We start from the raw sequence: 23,496 nt of genomic DNA on the forward strand, positions 1-23,496 counted from the left end.
CTGCTATTACATTAAAGAGTTCACTTCCCACTTTTGTCCATTTGTAAGATGAGCTCTCCAAAAGAACACTGTGAGAAAAGTTTACACATTTTAAAAATATATTTATTTATTTAGGCCGTGCCGGGTCTTAGTTGCGGCACACGGGATCTTTAGTTGCAGCATGCAAGATCTTTTTAATTGTGGCATGTGGGCTCCTTAGTTGTGGCATGCATGTGGGATCTAGTTCCCCGACCAGGGATCGAAACTGGGCCCTCTGCCTTGGGAGCTCGGAGTCTTACCCACTGGACCACCAGGGAAGTCCCTAAAAGTTTACACATGTTGAACCTATTTACCATAAATGTCTTGAAATCATAGGGATCCTGCTTGTTTTTTTGTGTATAATAAATGTGTAAATAAACACATTTATTTGGAATGTGGAAATAAACACATCTTTTGTGTTTATTTCCATACATTGCACACAGATTATGCTATAAAGCTATTTTGTGATAAGAATGAGAGAGGTTGAGACCAAAGCTGTGTCTCTAGCTGCAAGTCCCTCTGAAAATAGGGAAAGAGACCTAGCCATATTTTAAAGAAATAAGCGTGTTATCCAATATCAGCTATAATGCTAATTCATAGAATCAAAGAATTGTAGATCCAGGGTGTATGAGGGAAGTGAGTATTAGAAATTAGCTAGTCTGTATTTCTCTAAGTGCATTTGTCAGAACACTGGCCTGTAGGAAGAAAGTGTTTCCCAGTCAAACAAGTTTGTGAACCGAGCATCCTGTATCTTCCTCCCCTTGAATATTCACAATGAAAAGTCAACTCGAAGTCAGCATTTCCCAGACTTATTTGACCACGGAGTCTTTTCTTATCTAGGTAATAGGTGTTAACATCCTGCTATAGGAAATGAGTCCAGTCTCATGGTGGAGGTCCGGAAAATTGAGCCACTTAACCGGAGGCAACAGAGCCAGCAGTGCCAGGAGTAGAACCCATTGATGGTTGATAGCCTCCCCCAGAATGGCTGCGAATTTGTATTGACAGCAACGGATCCAAAACATTCCAAGATTATTTTTTTCCCTTGAAACTTATTTTAAAAATCGTTTCTAGTATAACTTAGATTTATCCCTTAGCAGATGGAAAATGTGTCAATTGTCTCATTCAATTTGGTAGTACTCTCTATTCATATGCATCAGAAACAGAACCTGAATAGTAAGCATGGTGGGGAACTAACGGCTCAAGAGGCTCTCAGTCTGAGGGGTGGGGAAGGGAGAAAGCCAGTAAGCAATTACACAAGGAGATATGTAATTACAAATTACGACATGTGCTACGAAGAAGATGAACTATGTGCTCTCAGGCTGAGCTTAAATTTGCAATCACTTTTGAATTGACCGAGATTCAGATGGGATCAATAACAGCTGTTTTTATGGTATCTTGGTACTCAGCTCCCGCCTACAGTCTGAACCACGTAATAGCCCCTCCCCCCTTCTTGTTTTTCCAGCCGGGTGGAGCAGAATGAGAGCGCAGTGAGCCGGCCCAGCCCCTCTCCCAGCCGTCGCCGACGCCCACCATGAACCACTTGGAGGCGGCCGCGGAGGTGGAGGTGACGGACGAGGCGGCAGGCGGGGAGGTGAACGAGTCGGTGGAGGCCGACCTGGAGCACCCGGAGGTGGAGGAGGAGCAGCAGCAGCACCATGCGGGCCGCCCCCCGCGCGGGCGCGCCGTCGAGGACCTCCGCGCCCAGCCCGGGCCGCAGCAGCAGCAGCAGCAGGAGGAGGAGGAGCGCGGGGAGTGCCTGGCGCGCTCCGCCAGCACGGAGAGTGGCTTCCACAACCACACGGACACGGCCGAGGGCGACGTGATCGCCGCAGCGCGCGAGGGCTACGACGCCGAGCGCGCGCAGGACCCCGAGGACGAGAGCGCGTACGCAGTGCAGTACCGGCCCGAGGCCGAGGAGTACACGGAGCAGGCGGAGGCCGAGCACGCCGAGGCCACGCACCGCCGCGCGCTGCCCAACCACTTGCACTTCCACTCGCTGGAGCACGAGGAGGCCATGAACGCTGCCTACTCGGGCTACGTCTACACGCACCGGCTCTTCCACCGCGGCGAGGACGAGCCCTATGCCGAGCCCTACGCCGACTACGGGGGCCTCCAGGAGCACGTGTATGAGGAAATCGGGGACGCACCCGAGCTGGACGCGCGCGACGGCCTGCGGCTGTACGAGCAGGAGCGAGACGAGGCGGCCGCCTACCGCCAGGAGGCCCTGGGCGCGCGGCTGCACCACTACGACGAGCGCTCCGACGGCGAGTCCGACAGCCCCGAGAAGGAGGCCGAGTTCGCGCCCTACCCGCGCATGGACAGCTACGAGCAGGAAGAGGACATCGACCAGATCGTGGCCGAGGTCAAGCAGAGTATGAGCTCGCAGAGCCTCGACAAGGCGGCCGAGGACATGCCTGAGGCCGAGCAGGACCTGGAGCGCGCCCCCACCCCGGGCGGGGGCCGCCCGGACAGCCCCGGGCTACAGGCGCCGGCGGGGCAGCAGAGGGCGGCTGGCGGCGAGGCGGTGCAGCGGTACAGCAAGGAGAAGAGGGATGCCATCTCGCTGGCCATCAAGGACATCAAGGAGGCCATCGAGGAGGTGAAAACCAGGACCATACGCTCGCCTTATACCCCCGACGAGCCCAAAGAGCCCATCTGGGTCATGCGCCAGGACATTAGTCCCACCAGGGATTGTGACGACCAGAGGCCGGTGGATGGAGATGTAAGTGTGTGCGGGTTCAGGCCCGCTCAGCTCCACGCGCGGCCAGGAGGGGAGACGGGCGCTCGGTGGCATCGTTTGTCATTGGGAAATGACTTGATGAGAGAAACGATCTGTGGGGATGCTCAGAAACAGTTTGTGCTTAAGCGCGCCTGAGTGAAACACAGGTGGGAGGGAGTTAAGTGTTGAGAGGTTGCCGTAAATCAGTGGTTCTCAAACTGTTCCTGGAGCACTTGTTCAGAAATTGATTTCCAGGCGCACCGCTTCCCATCCCCTAGTTTCCCACTTAGAAGGTATGGGGTGGGGCCTGAGAATTTGTATTTCTAACGTCAAATAAAAAAACAGGTCTGGATTGAGTAAGGAGAGACTTTATTGGAAAGCATTATTGCAAAGGGGAAAGGTCCTATTGTAACAGAGGAAGGGGGACTGTTGCAGTAGCAGAACCTCTAAGATCTGCAAGCGTCTCTAGAGTTAGGCACAAAGGGGGTTCTTTTGGAGGGAGGAGTAAACAAGGCTTGGAAGAACAAGGTGTGAGGAAGTGGGATGAAGCACAGCTTGAACGCATTGCCCATGAAAGAGTGTTTTAACCGGACATCAGCCTATTCCCAGGAGGAGCTGTTGAGTAGGGGTGGTAAGCTGGCCAAAGTTCAGGGACCTGGAAGAAGGCGAGGAGCTTCATCAAAGCCTGGTTAATAAGCATTTTGTCTTGATTAATCAGCAGTTCAACTAACCATTTGTCAGGCAAAGAATGTAAATTTGGAGGGTCTGTGTCTGGCCTTGTCATAGGTAAACAAGGGGGCACCTGTGAGCTACTCAAGTCTAATGGGAAGGTAGGTTCTTTGCCTAAGCCATTTCCAGAACACAAAACGAGGGGAGGGGAGCCCTTAACCTTTGCTGTTTTCCAGGCTCTCAGGGCTCAGGTGAAACTCAACGTTGTCACTAATAAGTTCCCAGGTGATGTTAATGCTGCTGGTCCCAGGACCATAATTGAGAACCACTGCCTTAAAGCAACCCTTAAAAGTTTGGGATGGATAGTGTGGCCTCTTTGGAGGAAATCCTTCTGCCTTTTGGGGGTGTCTGCAGTTTTTTCACTGTGACTTTCAGGAAGGGCTTAGTTTTCATCTCTGGTGGTACCAGAGTGTCCTTCTCACCTCACAAAAGACATGTTTTTGAACTGAAATACACTTTCTTGTGAAGAGCTACAGAAAGCTATTGCTGCCCTGTCTGCATTTTATTTTCTGTGTTTGAAATACCTAAGAAATTTGATAACTCGGCAAGCTTGAGTGTCACCACAGTCTAATCAAAATAAATCAAGAAGGCTAACCTTTACCCCCACTACCTGGCTCTAAAGATTCTCTTTCTCCTCTGACTCTCACTTTTCCATTCTCTTGAATAATTTTTAAGCACTTTCATTTTTTTTAAGCACTTTCGTTTAAAATGCGAGCTTGGAGTAAAAGAAGGGTCAAGTGGTTAAATTCGGTTTCATTTAATTCTGCATTTTATGATTGCACCAGCCTATTTCTCGGTATATCTTTCGGAGTGAGAAACAATTATTGGAAGCTGTTTGTTCATTTTACTTAAACAGGTAAAGGGCTATGCAGGTCAGAAAGGTATCATTCGCCTGCTCTTTTAGTAACAGTCAGCATTGGCTGTTAGCTGATTAAATCGCTGGCACCTTTAAGGCAAGGTTGGAAATGGGTTGGGAAGGGATCTGCATCCTCCCAGCCAGGGGGCGGCATTGGGTCAGTTAGTTTAGCACGCTTGGTGTCTCCCTCTGCTTTCCAGGCTTCACAGTCAAACAGTTAAAAATAGGTGCACTCACGTGCAGAATTGTCGGTGACCTCCCGCTGTCTCCAGGTTCCTTGTGGCTTGGAGGGATGGAGTGCAGCAAGTATTTTGCAAATGTAGTGGAAATGGAGCAGGTTTTTAAAAGTAGGGAGCTTCAAGAGGCCGGGTTCTACATCCTTTTTAGAAACTTGGAAAGCCATCCGAGAAAAAGATGCGGGAGCATTCGGTCCAGATGCTGGCCTCTTCCTTCAGCTCTCTCACCTGCACCAGCTCCATGAAACTACTAGCTTAACCACCTGGTCCTTGCAGCCTCACGATGAACCCATCACCCAGCCTCCACTAGGGCTGGGGGCTTGCTTTTATCCATTTGAACTAAGAAAACAGCTTAACCCTCTTGTAAGATGTTTCATTCAGGAGGTAGAATTGATTCCAGAATATTGGGTGATGCTTTAGAAACCCATCCAGTCAGAAATTCAACTTGACACTAAGAAATTGGTTAGTTGGGCTTTCTGGGTTATGAATAGTTAATACAAAGCAAACCCCAAGACCTGTGCTTTAAAATATTCCACCAGTTGTCTTTAAGCCATTTGAATTTGTGGGTTGCATTTCATCGGTCATGCCACATTTATCGGAAAGACCTTCATTTGCTACCTCTTTGATGGTATCATGGGGGAAATACATACATTCTGTGGATTTCTTCCTCAGCATCAAAAAATATTTACTGAATGCTCATTCCGTATATACTGTTGTAGAAAATGGAAAAGCACTATTAAAAGCCACGTGGCCTGAAGTCTTTCTGGAAGGTACTTGTTAAAAATACAAATTACTACCTTTCTTTTCCAAACCAGAATACCTAAGATGGGGTCCAGTGATCTGGGGTTTTGTTCATTAGGTTTGTTTTCCTTGTTTGTTTTTGTTTTGTAAATTCTCCCTGTGATTCTTGAGTATGTAAAAAATTAAGAACCACTGATTTAAAGGACAAGTATCATCTGGGTAGTTTCCCCGTGTTAGCTCTATGGATTAGAGACCTAGACCTAAACCACAGGTGTGGTTTCATGGAAGGGGCTCTCCCACTGTGGTTTTGGTCAACTGGCCTGGAAAAGGGGCCCTGGAATTCTTGTTACAGAAGCAGCTCGTTCTCAAAATAGCAACATCAGAAACTACAGTGATGCAAATAGATGGTAATAAAAACCACCTGTACTACTACTTGCCAGAGGTATCTGCTGATAGCTAAATCTGCTCTAAACACTACTTTTTTTTTAAACATCTTTATTGGGGTATAATTGCTTTACAATGGTGTGTTAGTTTCTGCTTTATAACAAAGTGAATCAGTTATACATATACATATGTTCCCATATCTCTTCCCTCTTGCGTCTCCCTCCCTCCCACCCTCCCTATCCCACCCCTCCAGGCGGTCACAAAGCACCGAGCCGATATCCCTGTGCCATGCGGCTGCTTCCCACTAGCTATCTACCTTACGTTTGTTAGTTCTAAACACTACTTTTAATTCACTCGGACCTTTAGCATTTTTCTCATACTTGGAGGAAACTGGCATCTGTTTGCAAGTGAATGCTACAGAATGCGAAAATAGGATTGCTCGTTAGCAAGGACTTATTGAACATAGACTAGATGCTCTGCAGTGAGTGAATATAATTGTTTTTTGAAAAAAGTATTTATAAATACTTTGCTTCTAGTAAAGGCTCTTTTCTAGATAGATGTTTGAAAACTACCACGCAGCCCCCTTCTTGAAAAGTATTGTTAATGAATGACCAGTTCTGAAAAGTTCCGCAGCCTACCCGTCTCTCTTTAGGCAACAAACTCACTCTGAGTAGAGAACAGAGCGGGGGTGGAATCAGAGGGATGGATGGGAGCAAGCACACAGCGTAATGGGAGGGTTTTGGCTACTTGGAGTAGTGAGTTGCACAGTCTGAATTGGTCTTTATCACTGCTCCCTCTTAAAGCTACACTAAACATACAGACACTAATACGTATAAAATGGATAACTAACAAGAACCTGCTGTTTAAAAATAAATAAATAAAACAAAATTCGAAAAAAAAAGCTACACTAAAATGACAGTAAAATAATAAAAATACGTAAAGCCACAATCACCAGGAGACAGAGGAAACAGCAGCAGATGAGAACAACAAAATTTTGGAACACCATAGTGGTGACTGGCTGTGGTAGACATTAGTGCCCCTCCCCCATATTGCCAGTTGTCCTCTGCTTTCAAGCCCAGGGATGACTGCACTGCACCTCCTCATACCCTAGGAGCAAGACAAGGCCAGTGAAACGGGAGCAGTGAAATGTGATGTTGCTTCTGGGCAGGAGCAGCTCAGAGCACCTTCTTCCCCTGAAGCCTCAGGTTAAGATGGCGGTGTCACAGGATGGCAGAGCCTCTGTCCGTGTGGGTCCCAAGTGACCGTGGTGAGCCGGGCTCTCTCCTGCCCCTGTGGACATGTAGTGTGAGAGAGGAAGCAACCTTTGTTGTTTTAAGTCTTGGGGATTTGGGGTGGTTTGTTGCCACAGCGCAGCCTGATCGATTCTCATTCATACACTGATGAGGTTTCTGTGTTCCCTACTCTGTGAGGATTTGTGCCGGGGACCCCCAAGAAAGGCTAAGGAATTTGAGACACCAGATACCGCCGATGGCAGGAGTATGGCTGAAAAACAAAAGAGGATTGTTTGAAGGTGTGTCACAGGAGAAATTAGACGCCAAATCCCTTCTCCAGCCCATGCCACCAAGTTTCCACTTCTCCTCCACCCCCCACAGAAGGTGGGAGGTTTACTAAAGAGAGGGTGAACCAGAGAAGTGCTGGAAGTAGCCACAGCTGAAAAAGGGGTTAAGGGGTACCTTATGGAACACAGGACCCACTAAGCAGTGAGACTCTGAGAAAGCCTTGGAATTCTTAGCCATCAGGCTTAGAACCTACCCCCTCGCAGCCCCCAGCCCCAGCCGGAGATTAGAACATTCCTCTCTGAGGAAACAGAAAGACGCAAGAGTAGGTACCTACAGTTACTCATGTTTGGGGCTTTTCCAGCATAAAATCTGGTTCCCTACCTGATCACCACGCAATGAAGGTTACTGCTGCTCATGGACCTTCCAACAGGCTTTTTGGGACCCACTGTTAAATATGAGTGGATATCCAAGCATCTCCGGACATTTGACGAACATCTCTTAACATGAAAGACAAAGACACAAAAAAAGCAAATGGAAAAGGAACTTGGAGAAATAAAGGCAGTACTCAGAGCAGGAAACAACTATAAAACATTCATCAGTATTCTCATCAGTATTCATCAGTATTCTCAGTATTATCAGTATTCTCAGAAGGGTAGGAGAAGATAGGGGAGCCACTAAATTAGGATGCCATTTTAAAAAAAGAACATTCCAAAAAGAATATTTTTTTTTACATCTTTATTGGAGTAGAATTGCTTTACAATGGTGTGTTAGTTTCTGCTTTATAACAAAGTGAATCAGTTATACATATACATATGTTCCCATATCTCTTCCCTTTTGCGTCTCCCTCCCTCCCACCCTCCCTATCCCACCCCTCTAGGTGGTCACAAAGCACCAAGCTGATCTCCCTGTGCTACGCGGCTTCTTCCCACTAGCTATCTATTTTACGTTTGGTAGTGTGTATATGTCCATGCCACTCTCGCGCTTTGTCACAGCTTACCCTTCCCCCTCTCCATATCCTCAAGTCCATTCTGTAGTAGGTCTGTGTCTTTATTCCTGTCTTACCCCAGGTTCTTCATGACATTTTTTCCCTTAAATTCCATATATGTGTGTTAACATACGGTATTTGTCTTTCTCTTTCTGACTTACTTCACTCTGTATGACAGACTCTAGGTCCTTCCACCTCGTTACAAATAACTCAATTTCATTTCTTTTTATGGCTGAGTAATATTCCATTGTATATATGTGCTACATCTTCTTTATCCATTCATCTGATGATGGACACTTAGGTTGTTTCCATCTCCGGGCTATTGTAAATAGAGCTGCAATGAACATTTTGGTACATGACTCTTTTTGAATTATGGTTTTCTCAGGGTATATGCCCAGTAGTGGGATTCCTGGGTCATATGGTAGTTCTATTTGTAGTTTTTTAAGGAACCTCCATACTGTTCTCCACAGTGGCTGTACCAATTCACATTCCCACCAGCAGTGCAAGAGTGTTCCCTTTTCTCCACACCCTCCCCAGCATTAATTGTTTCTAGATTTTTTGATGATGGCCATTCTGACTGGTGTGAGATGATATCTCATTGTAGTTTTGATTTGCATTTCTCTAATGATTAATGATGTTGAGTATTCTTTCATATGTTTGTTGGCAGTCTGTATATCTTCTTTGGAGAAATGTCTATTTAGGTCTTCTGCCCATTTTTGGATTGGGTTGTTTGTTTTTTTGTTATTGAGCTGCATGAGCTGCTTATAAATTTTTGGAGATTAATCCTTTGTCAGTTGCTTCATTTGCAAATATTTTCTCCCATTATGAGGGCTGTCTTTTGCTCTTGTTTATGGTTTCCTTTGCTGGGCAAAAGCTTTGAAGTTTCATTAGGTCCCATTTGTTTATTTTTGTTTTTATTTCCATTTCTCTAGGAGGTGGGTCAAAAAGGATCTTGCTGTGATTTATGTCATAGAGTGTTCTGCCTATGTTTTCCTCTAAGAGTGTGATAGTTTCTGGCCTTATATTTAGGTCTTTAATCCATTTTGAGCTTATTTTTGTGTATGGTGTTAGGGAGTGATCTAATCTCATACTTTTACATGTACCTGTCCAGTTTTCCCAGCACCACTTATTGAAGAGGCTGTCCTTTCTCCACTGTACATTCCTGCCTCCTTTATCAAAGATAAGGTGACCATATGTGTGTGGGTTTATCTCTGGGCTTTCTGTCTCCTTCCATTGATCTATATTTCTGTTTTTGTGACAGTACCATACTGTCTTGATTACTGTAGCTTTGCAGTATCGTCTGAAGTCAGGGAGCCTGATTCCTCCAGCTCCATTTTTCGTTTTCAAGATTGCTTTGGCTATTCGGGGTCTTTTGTGTTTCCATACAAATTGTGAAATTTTTTGTTCTAGCTCTGTGAAAAATGCCAGTGGTAGTTTGATAGGGATTGCATTGAATCTGTAGATGCTTTGGGTGGCAGAGTCATTTTCACAATGTTGATTCTTCCAATCCAAGAACATGATATATCTCTCCATCTATTTGTATCATCTTTAATTTCTTTCATCAGTGTCTTATAATTTTCTGCATACAGGTCTTCTATCTCCTTAGGTAGGTTTATTCCTAGATATTTTATTCTTTTTGTTGCAATGGTAAATGGGAGTGTTTTCTTGATTTCACTTTCAGGTTTTTCATCATTAGTGTATAGGAATGCCAGAGATTTCTGTGCATTAATTTTGTATGCTGCTACTTTACCAAATTCATTGATTAGCTCTAGTAGTTTTCTGGTAGCATCTTTAGGATTCTCTATGTATAGTATCATGTCATCTGCAAACAGTGACAGCTTTACTTCTTCTTTTCCAGTTTGGATTCGTTTTATTTCTTTTTCTTCTCTGATTGCCATGGCTAGGACTTCCAAAACTATGTTGAATAAGAGTGGTGAGAGTGGGCAGCCTTGTCTTTTTCCTGGTCTTAGTGGAAATAGTTTCAGTTTTTCACCATTGAGGATGATGTTGGCTGTGGGTTTGTCATATATGACCTTTATTATGTTGAGGCAAGTTCCCTCTATGCCTACTTTCTGCAGAGTTTTTATCATAAATGGGTGTTGAATTTTGTCGAAAGCTTTCTCTGCATCTATTGAGATCATCGTATGGTTTTTCTCCTCAGTTTTTTAATATGGTGTATCACGTTGATTGATTTGCGTATATTGAAGAATCCTTGCATTCCTGGGATAATCTCCACCTGATCATGCTGTATGATCCTTTTAATGTGCTGTTGGATTCTGTTTGCTGGTATTTTGTTGAGGATTTTTGCATCTATGTTAATCAGTGTTATAGGCCTGTAGTTTTCTTTCTTTGTGACATCTTTGTCTGGTTTTGGTATCAGAGTGATGGTGGCCTCGTAGAATGAGTTTGGGAGTGTTCCTCCCTCTGCTGTATTTTGTAAGAGTTTGAGAAGGATAGGTGTTAGCTCTTCTCTAAATGTTTGATAGAATTCGCCTGTGAAGCCATCTGGTCCTGGGCTTTTGTTTGTTGGAAGATTTTAAATCACAGTTTCAATTTCAGTGCTTTTGATTGGTCTGTTCATATTTTCTATTTCTTCCTGATTCAGTCTTGGCAGGTTGTGCATTTCTAAGGATTTGTCCGTTTCTTCCAGGTTGTCCATTTTATTGGCATAGAGTTGCTTGTAGTAATCTCTCATGATCTTTTGTATTTCTGCAGTGTCTGTTGTTACCTCTCCTTTTTCATTTCTAATTGTATTGATTTGAGTCTTCTCCCTTTTTTTCTTGATGATTCTGGCTAGTGGTTTATCAATTTTGTTTATCTTCTCAAAGAACCAGCTTTTAGTTTTATTGACCTTTGCTATCGTTTCCTTCATTTCTTTTTCATTTATTTCTGATCTGATTTTTATGATTTCTTTCCTTCTGCTAACTTTGGGGTTTTTTTATTCTTCTTTCTCTAATTGCTTTAGGTGCAAGGTTAGGTTGTTTATTCGAGATGTTTCCTGTTTCTTAACGTAGGATTGTATTGCTATAAACTTCCCTGTTAGAACTGCTTTTGCTGCATCTCATAGGTTTTGGGTCGTCGTGTCTCCATTGTCATTTGTTTCTAGGTATTTTTTGATTTCCTCTTTTATTTCTTCAGAGATCACTTCGTTATTAAGTAGTGTATTGTTTAGCCTCCATGTGTTTGTATTTTTACAGATCTTTTCCTGTAATTGATATCTAGTCTCATAGCGTTGTGGTCAGAAAAGATACTTGATACGATTTCAGTTTTCTTAAATTTACCAAGGCTTGATTTGTGACCCAAGATATGATCTTTCCTGGAGAATGTTCCATGAGCACTTGAGAAGAATGTGTATTCTGTTGTTTTTGGATGGAATGTCCTATAAATATCAATTAAGTCCATCTTGTTTAATGTGTCATTTAAAGCTTGTGTTTTCTTATTTATTTTCATTTTGGATGATCTGCCCGTTGGTGACAGTGGGGTGTTAAAGTCCTTTACTATGATTGTGTTACTGTCCATTTCCCCTTTTATGGCTGTTAGTATTTGCTTTATGTATTGAGGTGCTCCTATGTTGGGTGCATAAATATTTACAATTGTTATATCTTCTTCTGGGATTGATCCCTTGATCATTATGTAGTGTCCTTCTTTGTCTATTGTAATAGTCTTTATTTTAAAGTCTCTTTTGTCTGATATGAGAATTGCTACTCCAGCTTTCTTTTGATTTCCATTTGCATGGAATATCTTTTTCCATCCCCTCACTTTCAGTCTGTACGTGTCCCTAGATCTGAAGTGGGTTTCTTGTAGACAGCATATATACAAGTCTTGTTTTTGTATACATTCAGCCAGTCTGTGTTTTGGTTGGAGCATTTAATTCATTTACATTTAAGGTAATTATCGATATGTATGTTCCTATTCCCACTTTCTTAACTGTTTTGGGTTTGTTATTGTAGGTCTTTTCCTTCTCTTGTTTTTCTTGCCTAGAGAAGTTCCTTTAGCATTTGTTGTAAAGCTGGTTTGGTGGTGCTGAACTCTCTCAGCTTTTGCTTGTCTGTAAAGTTTTTAATTTCTCCATCAAATCTGAATAAGGTCCTTGCTGGGTGGAGTAATCTTGTTTGCAGGTTTTTCTCCTTCATCACTTTAAATGTGTCCTGCCAGTCCCTTCTGGCTTGCAGAGTTTCTGCTGAAAGATCAGCTGTTAACCTTATGGGGATTTCCTTGTGTGTTATTTGTTGTTTTTCCCTTGCTGCTTTTAATATGTTTTCTTTGTATTTAATTTTTGACAGTTTGATTAATATGTGTCTTGGCGTATTTCTCCTTGGATTTATCCTGTATGGGACTCTCTGTACTTCCTGGACTTGATTAACTATTTCCTTTCCCATATTAAGGAAGTTTTCACCTATAATCTCCTCAAATATTTTCTCAGTCCCTTTCTTTTTCTCCTCTTCTTCTGGAACCCCTATAATTCGAATCTTGGTGTGTTTAATGTTGTCCCAGAGGTCTGTGACTGTCCTCAGTTCTTTTCATTCTTTTTTCTTTATTCTGCTCTGCAGTAGTTATTTCCACTATTTTATCTTCCAGGTCAGTTATCCGTTCTTCTGCCTCAGTTATTCTGCTATTGATCCCATCTAGAGTATTTTTAATTTCATTTATTGTGTTGTTCTTCGTTGCTTGTTTCATCTTTAGTTCTTCTAGGTCCTTGTTAAATGTTTCTTGCAGTTTCTCTATTCTATTTCCAAGATTTTGGATCATCTTTACTATCATTATTCTGAATTCTTTTTCAGGTAGACTGCCTATTTCCTCTTCATTTGTTAGGTCTGGTGGGTTTTTATCTTGCTCCTTCATCTGCTTTGTGTTTTTCTGTCTTCTCATTTTGCTTATCTTACTGTGTTTGGGGTCTCCTTTTTGCAGACTGCAGGTTCGTAGTTCCCGTTGTTTTTGGTGTCTGTCCCCAGTAGCTACAGTTGGTTCAGTGGGTTGTGTAGGCTTCCTGGTGTAGGGAATTGCCAGCAGTGGAGGGTCTCCTGCAGAGGTGGGCGGTGGCTGTGGTTCACAGTGGGGACAAGGACACCGGCAGCAGAAGTTCTGGGAAGCACTCCCTGGCATGAGCCCTCCCAGAGTCCCCAAAAATTTTTAATTAAAAAATGCCAGCAGGAATTTTTAAAATCCTTTAGTAGGAAGCTTAGAAGACAAAGTAGAGGAGATCTTCAAGAAAGTAGAATAATTAAGGTAATGGATGGAAAGAAGTAGGAACATAGATAAAATTGAGATATTGTGAAAGACTGTTTCCTGGAAGCAAAGGACATGAGAGTTTCCTGATTAAAAGATTCCATTGGCCGGGCTTCCCTGGTGGCGCAGTGGTTGAGAGTCCGCCTGCCGATGCAGGGGACACGGGTTCGTGCCCCGGTCTAGGAAGATCCCACATGCCGCGGAGCGGCTAGGCCTGTGGCCCATGGCCACTGAGCCTGCGCGTCCAGAGCCTGTGCTCCGCAACGGGAGAGGCCACAACAGTAAGAGGCCCGCGTACCGCAAAAAAAAAAAAAAAAGAAAGAAAATGGAAGAAAATGAGATTCCATTGGGTGCCTAGAACAGTGAAATAAAAAAAAGATCCACATAAATTTCAGAACAGAAGGTAGAAAGAGAACATCCTCCGTGCTTTCAGAGAGGTAAAAACAGGTTACAAATGATCAGGAATCAAAATGGTGATGGACTCCTCAAAAGCAACACTGGAAACTGGGAGGCCTACACCCAGTCTAATTTCCAATTAAGTGTGAAGGTGGAATAAAGATATTTTCAGTTACGCAGAGTCCCAGAAAATTTACCTCCCAAGCACCTTTTCTCAGGAAGCTACTAAAGGATTGCTTCCCCAAAATGGGCGTGTAAATCAAACTCAAGAAAGAAGATGGGATCCGGGAAACGGAATCTAACAGGAGAAACAGGCAAAGCAATGCCCAGGGTGATGGGGGAGGAGATGACAACCATGTAGCAGGACAAGGCATCAGCCGGTCTAGGGTGGACCAGAACTTGGAGAGCTCCAGGTAGGAGGTTTCCAGAAATGGTGGAAATGAGAGATTTCCTAATATGTTTTTTTTTAATATTTTAAATCTGTATTTAATTAGAACTTTTTTTATCTTTGAAGGATATACTACTTTTTAAATTTTTTAGTTTATATTGGAGTATAGTTGATTAACAATGTTGCGTTAGTTTTACGTGTACAGCTAAGTGATTCAGTTATACATATACATGTATATATTCTTTTTCCAATTCTTTGCCCATTTAGGTTTTTACAGAACATTGAGCAGAGTTCCCTGTGCTGGAGAGTAGATCCTTGTTCGTTATCTGTTTTGAATATGGCAGTGGGTACATGTCAATCCCAAACTCCTAATCTATCCCTCCCCTGCACCCTTCCCCCCTGGTAACCATAAATTCATTCTCTAAGTCTGTGAGTTTTTCTGTTTTGCAAATAATTTCATTTGTGTCATTTTTTTGGATTCCACGTATAAGTGATATCATCCGATATTTGTCTTTCTCTGTTTGACTTACTTCACTTACCATCCCTGTCACTGCAAATAGCATTATTTCATTCTTTTTAATGGTTGAGTAGTATTCCATTGTATATATGTACTACATCTTCTTTATCCATTCTTCTGTTGATGGACATTTAGGTTGCTCCCATGGCTTGGCCGTTGTAAATAGAGCTGCAGTGAACATTGGGGTGCATATATCCTTTCCAACCATGTTTTTCATCATATATATGCCTCGGAGTGGGACTGCTGGTTCATATGGTAGCTCTCTTTTTTTAGTTTTTTAAGGAACCTCCATATTGTTCTCCATAGAGGCTGTACCAATTTACATTCTCACCAACAGTGTAGGAGGGTTCCCTTTTCTCCACACCCTCTCCAGCATTTATTGTTTGTAGACTTTTTGATGATGGCCATTCTAACCGGTGTGAGGTGATACCTCATTGTAGTTTTGAGTTGCATTTCTCTAATAATTAGCAATGTTGAGCATCTTTTCATGTGCCTCTTGACCATCTGTATGTCTTCTTTGGAGAAATATGTATTTAGATCTTCTGCCCATTTTTTTGATTGGGTTGTTTGGTTTTTTTTGATATTGAGCCACATGAGCTCTTTGTAAATTTTGGAGATTAATCCCTTGTTGGTCACATCATTTGCAAATATTTTCTCCCGTTCTGTGGGTTGTCTTTTTGTTTTGTTTATGGTTTCCTTTGCTGTTCAGAAGCTTTTAAGTTTCATTAGGTCCCATTTGTTTATTTTTGTTTTTATTTTCATAACTCTAGGGGGTGGATCAAAAAAGATAGTGCTGCAGTTTATGTCAGAGTGCTCTGCCTGTGTTTCTGTTTAAGAGTTTTTATAGTATCTGGCCTTACTTTTAGGTCTTTAATCCATTTTGAGTTTATTTTTGTGTATGGTGTTAGACAGTGTTCTAGTTTCATTCTTTTACATGTAGCTGTCCAGTTTTCCCATCACCACTTATTGAAGAGACTGTCTTTTCTCCATTGTATATTCTTGCCTCCTTTGTCATAGAGTAATTGACTATAAGTGTGTGGGTTTATTCCTGGGCTTTCTGTCCTTTTCCATTAATCTATATTTATCTTTGTGCCGGTCCCATACTATTTTAATGACTGTAGCTTTGTAGTATAGTCTGAAGTCACGGTGCCTGATTCCTCCAGCTCCATTTTTCTCTGAAGATTGCTTTGGCTATTTGGGGTCTTTTGTGCTTCCATACAAATTCTAAGATTTTTTGTTTTTGTTTCATTTTTCCAATGAAAAATGCCATTGGTAATTTGATAGGGATTTCATTGACTCTGTAGACTGCCTTGGGTAGTATAGTCATTTTGACAATATTGATTCTTCCAGTCCAAGAACATGGTATATCTTTCCATCTGTTTGTGTCATTTTCGATTCATTCATCAGCATCTTATATGAATAGTTTTAGGAGTACAGGTCTTTTGCCTCCTCAGGTAGGTTTATTCCTAGGTATTTTATTCTTTTTGACACGATGGTAAATGGGATTGTTTCTTTACTTTCTCTTTCTCATCTTTTGTTGTTAGTGTATAGAAATGCAACAGATTTCTATGTATTAATTTTGCATCCTGCAACTTTACCAGATTCATTGATGAGCTCTAGTAGTTTTCTGGTAGAATCTTTAGGATTTTCTATGAGTAGTATCACATCATCTGCAAACAGTGACAGTTTTACTTCTTCTTTTCCGATTTGGATTCCTCTTATCTCTTTTTCTTCTCTGATTGCTATGGCTGGGACTTCCAAAATTATGTTGAATAAAAGTGGCAAGAGTGGACATCCTTGTCTTGTTCCTGATCTTAGAGGAAATGCTTTCAGCTTTTTACCATTGAGTATGATGTTTGCTGTAGGTTTCTCATATATTGCCTTTATTACATTAAGTTCCCTCTGTGCCCACTTTCTGGAGAGTTTTTATCATACATGGGTGTCAGATTTTGTCAGAATTTTTTTATGCATCTATTGAGATGATCATATGGTTTTTATTCTTCAATTTGTTGAGGTGGTGTACACACTGAATGATTTGCAGATATTGAAAAATCCTTGCATCCCTGGGATAAATCCCACTTGATCATGGTGTATGATCCTTTTAATGTATTGCTGGATTTGGTTTGTTAATATTTTATTTTATTTATTTATTTTTGCGGTACGCGGGCCTCTCACTGTTGTGGCCTCTCCCGTTGCGGAGCACAGGCTCCGGACGCTCAGGCTCAGTGGCCATGGCTCACGGGCCCAGCTGCTCCACGGCATGTGGGATCTTTCTGGACCGGGGCACGAACCCGTGTCCCCTGCATCGGCAGGCGGACTCTCAACTGCTGCGCCACCAGGGAAGCCTGGTTTGTTAGTATTTTGTTGAGGGTTTTTGCATCAGTGTTCATCATGATATTGGCCTGTACTTTTCTTTTTTGTGTGTGGTATCTTTGGTTTCAGTGTCAGGGTGATGGTGGCCTCATAGAATGAGTTTGGCAGTGTTCCTTCCTTTGCAATATTTTGGAATAGTTTCAGAAGGATAGATGTTAACTCTTCTCTAAATGTTTGATAGAATTTGTGCACGCAGCCATCTGGTCCTGGAGTTTTGTGTGTTCGAAGTTTTTTTTTAAATCAGTGTCAATTTCAGTCTATTCATATTTTCTGTTTTTTCCTGGTTCAGTCTTGGAAGGTTGTATCTGTCTAATAATTTTTCCATTTCTTCCAGATTGTCCATTTTATTGGCATAGAGTTGCTTGTAGTAGTCTCTTATGATCCTTTGAATTTCTGTCGTGTCTGTTGTAACTCCTTTTTCATTTATAGTTTTATTGATTTGAGCCCTCTTCCTTTTTTTCTTGATGAGTCTGGCTAAAGGTTTATCAACTCTGTTTTTCTTTTCAAAGAACCAACTTTTAGTGTCATTGATCTTTGCTATTGTTTTCTTCCTCTCTATTTCATTCATTTCTGCTCTGGTCTTTATGATGTCTTTCCTTCCACTAACTTTTGGTTTTGTTTGTTCTTCAGTTGCTTTAGGTGTAAGGAAAGGTTGGTTTTGATTTTTCTTTTTTCCTGAGGTAAGATTGTATTGCTGTAAACTTCTCTTAGAACTGCTTTTGCTGTACCTTGTAGGTTTTGGACCGTCATGCTTTCAGTTTCATTTGTCTCTAGGTATATTTTAATTTCCTCTTTGATTTCTCAGTGATCCATTGGTTGTTTAGTAGCATATTGTTTGGCCTCCACGTGTTTGTGTTTTTTAGGTTTTTTTTCTTGTAGTTGATTTCTAATCTCATAGCATTGTGGTCAGAAAAGATGCTTGATATGATTTCAATTTTAAGTTTACTGAGGCCTTGATTTGAGCCCAAGATGTGATCTATCCTGGAGAATGTTCCATGTGCCCTTGAAAAGAATGTGTATTCTGCTGCTTTTGGATGGAATGCTGTATAAATATCAATTAAGTCCATGTGGTCTAATGTGTCATTTAAGGCCTGTGTTTCTTTATTGATTTTCTGTCTGAATGATCTGTCCATGGATGAAAGTGGGGTGTTAAAGGCCCACACTATTACTGTGTTACTGTCAATTTCTCCTTTTATGTCTGCTAGTATTTGCCTTATATACTGAGGTGCTCCTGTGTTGGGCGCAGATACATTTACAGTCGTTATATTTTCTTCTTGGATTGATCCCTTGATCATTATGTAGTGTTCTACTTTGTCTCTTGTGACAGTCTTTATTAAAGTCTATTTTATCTGATATGAGTATTGCTACTCCAGCTTCCTTTTGATTTCCATTTGCATGGTATACCTTTTTACATCCCCTCGCTTTCAGCCTGCATGCGTCCCTAGATCTGAAGTGGGTCTCTTGTAGACAACATATACACAGGTCTTGTTTTTGTATCCATTCAGCCAGTCTGTGTCTTCTGGTTGGAGCATTTAATCCATTTACATTTAAGGTAATTTTATCGATATGAATGTTCTTACTGCCATTTTGTTAATTGTTTTGGATTTGTTTTTCAAAGTCTTTTTTTCTTCCCTACCTCTTCTGTTCTCTTGTGATTTGGTGGCTAACTTTAGTGTTGTATTTGGACTGCTTTTTCTTTTTGTGTGTATCGTAGATATTCCATGAGGTTTTGATAAAGCAGTCTGTATATAAACAAGATTGTTTTAAGTTGCTGGTCTGTTAATTTCAAATGCATTTCCAATATCCTGCATATGTGCCCTCCTTTTCTCACAATTCCTAGTTTTGATATCATATTTGTGTGCGAATGATTTCCTGCCTTTATATTTGCCTTTAGTGGTGAGGTTTTCCATCCGTAATTTTCTTGTTTCTAGTTGTGGCCTTTTCTTTTCCGCCTAGAGAAGTTCCTTTAGAATTTGTTGCAAAGCTGATCTGGTGGTGCTGAATTCTCTTAGCTTTTGCTTGTCTGTAAAGTTTTTGATTTCTTCATCAAATCTGAATGAGAACCTTGCTGGGTAAAGTATTCTTGGTTCTGGGTTCTTCCCTTTCATCACTTTAAATATATCACGCCACTCCCTTCTGGCCTGCAGAGTTTCTCCTGAGTAATCAGCTGATAACTTTATGTGAATTCCCTTGTATGTTATTTGTTGCTTTTCCCTTGTTGCTTTTAATATTTTTTGTCTTTGATTTTTGTCAATTTGATTACTGTTTGTCTCGGCGTGTTCCTCCTTGGATTTATCCTGCCTGGGACTCTCTGCACTTTCTGGACTTGGGTGACTGTTTCCTTTCCCATGTTAGGGAAGTTTTCAGTTATTATCTCTTCAAATACTTTTTCAGGTCTTTCTCTCTCTGTTTTCCTTCTGGGACCCCTATAATATGAATAGTGGTGCAGTTAATGTTGTCCCCAGATGTCTCTTAGACTGTCCTCATTTCTTTTCATTTTTTTTCTTTATTCTGTTCTGTGGCAGTCATTTTCACCATTCTGTTTTCCAGCTCCCTTATCCATTTTTCTGCCTCAATTATTCTGCTATTGATTTCTTCTAGTGTATTTTTCATTTCAGTTATTATATTGCTCATCACTGTTTGTCCTTTAGTTTTCATAGGTCATTGTTAAACATTTAGATCTGTGCCTCTGTTCTTTTTCCGAGATCTTCACTCATCTTTACTATCATTACTCTGGATTCTTTCAGATAGATTGCCTATCTCCACTTCATTTAGTTGTTCTTCCTGGGGTTTTATCTTGTTCCTTCATCTGGGACATACTCCTCTGCTGTCTCATTTTGTCTTTCTGTGATTGTGGTTTCTGTTCTGCAGGCTGCAGGGTTGTATTTCTTCTTGCTTCTGCTGTCTGCCCCGTGTTCTAAGAGGCTGTGCAGGCTTCCTGGTGGGAGGAACTGGTTCCTGCCCACTGGTGGTTGGAGCTGGGTCCTGTCCCTTTGGTAGGCAGGGCTCTGTCAAGCAGTGTGTTTAGCAGGAAGCTGTGTGCTTAGGAAGACTTTAAGCAGCCTGTCTGCTGATGGGTGGGGCTATGTTCCTACCCTGTTGGTTGTTTGGCCTGAGGTGTCCCAGCACTGGAGCCTACAGGCTGCTGGGTGGGGCTAGGTCTTGGTGAGAAAATGGTGGCCTCCTGGTGGGCTCACGCCAATGAGTACTCGCTAGAACTGTCGCCGCCAGTGTCTGTCCCCATGGTGAGCCATAGCTGCACCGCCTCCAGTGCTAGCAGGTAGGTCTGGCCCAGTCTCTTATGAGGTCACTGCTTTTTCCCCTGGGTCCTGGTATGCATGAGACCTTGTGTGCACCCTCCAAGAGTGGAGTTTCTGTTTCCCCCAGTCCTGGGGAATTCCTGCGATCAAATCCCGCTGGCCTTCAAAGCCAGATTCTCTGGGGGCTCCTCCTCCCACTGCCAGACCCCCAGGCTGGAGAGCCTGACGTGGGGCTCAGAACTTTCACTCTTGTTGGAGAACTTCTGTGGTATAATTATTTCCCAGTTTGTGGGTCACCAACCTAGTGGGTATTGGATTTGATTTTATTGTGATTGTGCCCCTCCTAGTGGCTTCTTTGTGTTTGAATGTAGGGTATCTTTTTAAGTAGGTTCTGTGGGGGGGGTTGTTGTTGATGTTTGTTCAGCAGTTAGTTGTGATTTTGGTGTTTTGTAAGAAGAGGTGTGCTCAAGTCCTTTTACTCCATCTTGTCTCCATCTGAGATTTTCTAATATGTTTGTACTTAGAGGAATCTTAGATTGTCTTAGAGAGTTTGGCATAAATTATTGATCAGTACACAGAAAACTAAACAAATGGAAAAACAATGCAGCTATTTACCTCACTGAAAACAATTGTTATGCAGGCACGAAATGCGATAATGTAATGCATGCGCCTCAGGGAGTACCACGTGCATAGTCCTCGGCATGCGAACACTGAATATTGATTAACCAGAAATGGGAATATTGAGAGGATAAGGGAAGGTATAGTATAAAGTAGGTAAATCCTAGTCTTTTATAGTAGAAGCCAAGAAATAATGTCTGCAATTGAAAAATCAAGGAGAGGCAGTGTAAACACCCTATTTATGATGTGGAAGTAAATACCAGAAGAAATGCTAAAAGGGGGTGGGGAGGAGTAGGGAAAAGGACTTCAGTTTTTGCCATAAGCCATATAGTACTGTTTGACTTTTAAAACTCGATTTCTGTATCTCTTTGCCTTATTAAAAAAACAAGAGTTGGGGGCTTCCCTGGTGGCACAGTGGTTGAGAGTCCGCCTGCCGACTGGGGAGACACGGATTCGTGCCCCGGTCCGGGAAGATCCCACATGCCGTGGAGTGGCTGGGCCCGTGAGCCATGGCCGCTGAGCCTGCGCGTCCGGAGCCTGTGCTCCGCAACGGGAGAGGCCACAGCAGTGAGAGGCCCGCGTACCGCAAAAAAAAAAATAAGAGTTGGAATCGTTATTCAGAGATCACTAACTGTACAAAGGGATTGTCTCAATGTTATCATCCATTTTCTTGAAAAAACAGAGAAAGGCAAACACTTCTGTATATTATGTGCACAATTTATAGAAAGTGACTGCTTTATTAACTGTTATATGGTGAGCTGAGTGTTCTGAGTTTTTCATTTTAATTTCATGCTGTGTTTGTGTATGTACTAAGCACACACACTTACATTTGGCTTATATTACACACATAAGAGTAAAGAGGTAAAAAGTAGGTCAAGGATAGGGCTGTACTGCTTAAGGTGAAGAACCCTAATTGGTAAGTGGATTTGCATCTTGACAGTGAATAACCTGAAGAGTTCAGGAACTGTGGGTTTGATAATGAGCTTAGAGTTTAGAAACTGCTGAACATACATGGGAAGGATGGCAGCTAGAATACGAATAGCTGCAGTGAGAACGATGTTTGCTGAGGTCAAAGTGGATGCATTGATTTCTCCTCAGGTTTATACACTCACTTAGGTTAATGGTCTGTACTTTAAAAATGAAATGTTTTCAAGGTGCCATAAGCCATGGTAGGGTACATATAACGGCCCATTCTGCAACTTAGGGTCAGCGGTAAATGGCCATATCCTTGGCAATGGGGAGTAATGCTCTAAATAACAGAACCGTGTTGTCAATTTAAAAAAATTCACTTTTCTGTGAACTGTGAGGACCTGATGTGACCAAGGCAATGTTTTTAAACATGTAATAATCTTACTGTTACAACTTGGAAATGAAAAGGCCTGACCTGGAAGTCCCTATCAGAGAGCAAATATGTAATTTATTTCAATCATGAAAAAGCCAAAGGAGGTAGGAGTATGTGTGCTTTTGCTCTCTCCTCCTGGGTTTGAAGTATTCCTGATTATTTTAATTCACCTTTTGAGTATCACCTGTCAGTTCAGCTCCAGACCAGCCCTGTTTACAGGGCAAGGCAGGTATCTCCCCACTGTCATCAGAGCATCACCATATTGGAATCACTGGCACAAACCAGTCTGATGATCTGCACAGCAGAACGCGAGGTCTCCAATTCTCTGTGCTGCGTGGAACGAAGCTACGTGATGGGAAAGATTGATTTTTTGTAACCCCCAGGCTCCAGTTTTTTCTCTTGACCTGACCCCACTCCCAAGAGGAATCTTTCTCAACTTTTTAATGGATTGTCTCACTAGTCAGTGTGTATGTGAAGCTGTGTCAAGAAATGTGGGGAGAACCGCAGGGAAGGAACTGCATGATTTTGCCAGAGAGCATTTTGTTGTCACTTTCCAGGTAGCAACGCAGCACGCAGGGCCATGGTTTGGGTATCTCTCGTGCTCGCTTAATAAGTTGGAGCTCAGGAAACTTCCCAGGAGTCTTCAGAAACCATTGTGTTAGTTCTCCCAACTGTACGCTCTCGGTATTTTCTGTCAGTGGACTGGGGCTGTACAGGGGAGGAAGGGAAGGTGCAGGGAGGGGAGCAGATAGATCATAGCTAATTGAATTCCATATGTAACCCAGTTAAATCCTGGGCCCATGGAATTATGAATTGCGATTTATCCGTAAATGTGATCATCTTCAAAATGGGAAATACTCCCATTACAGGTGTATCTGACAACATGTCCTTAATACAGAGATGTAGCTTGTCAATCCACTTTCTTTGAAACACAGGTTTTCACTGGAGAGCAGGCATGGCGAGGATGTTGGGTTTTTTTGACTAATGCCACCTCACTCTCCTGAAGAGTCCCACTGGCAATTTCTCTCTCCCGCTGTTTTGCACAGGAAGACAACGGGCACTCAGCTGCCCACTTGGTGTGCCTGGCTGACCTCTTTAGTTGGTCACATCCTGCCCGTGGGACACCAGAAACGGACGAAGTCTGGGAATGGATTGAAGGAGGTTTGGAGCCAGGCTGGGCATTTTGGC

The 23,496-nt window shown here is 42.4% G+C and overlaps 1 protein-coding gene across 1 annotated transcript in view; it reads left to right on the forward strand.

Annotated features, from left to right (window-relative positions):
- Positions 1-1,549: 1,549 nt before the first annotated feature.
- APBA1 (amyloid beta precursor protein binding family A member 1) overlaps positions 1,550-23,496 on the forward strand; it is a gene marked incomplete at its 5' end in the record, with an annotated part of 77,932 nt that continues 55,985 nt past the window's right edge. Inside the window, one exon of the mRNA XM_082843119.1 lies at positions 1,550-2,740. Coding sequence (XP_082699245.1) covers positions 1,550-2,740 — 1,191 coding nt within the window. The remainder of the gene's footprint in view (positions 2,741-23,496) is intronic.

This window comes from Leucopleurus acutus (genome assembly GCF_964270905.1).
Source record: "Leucopleurus acutus genome assembly, chromosome: 7".
In the NCBI taxonomy this organism is placed as follows: Eukaryota; Metazoa; Chordata; class Mammalia; order Artiodactyla; family Delphinidae; genus Leucopleurus; species Leucopleurus acutus.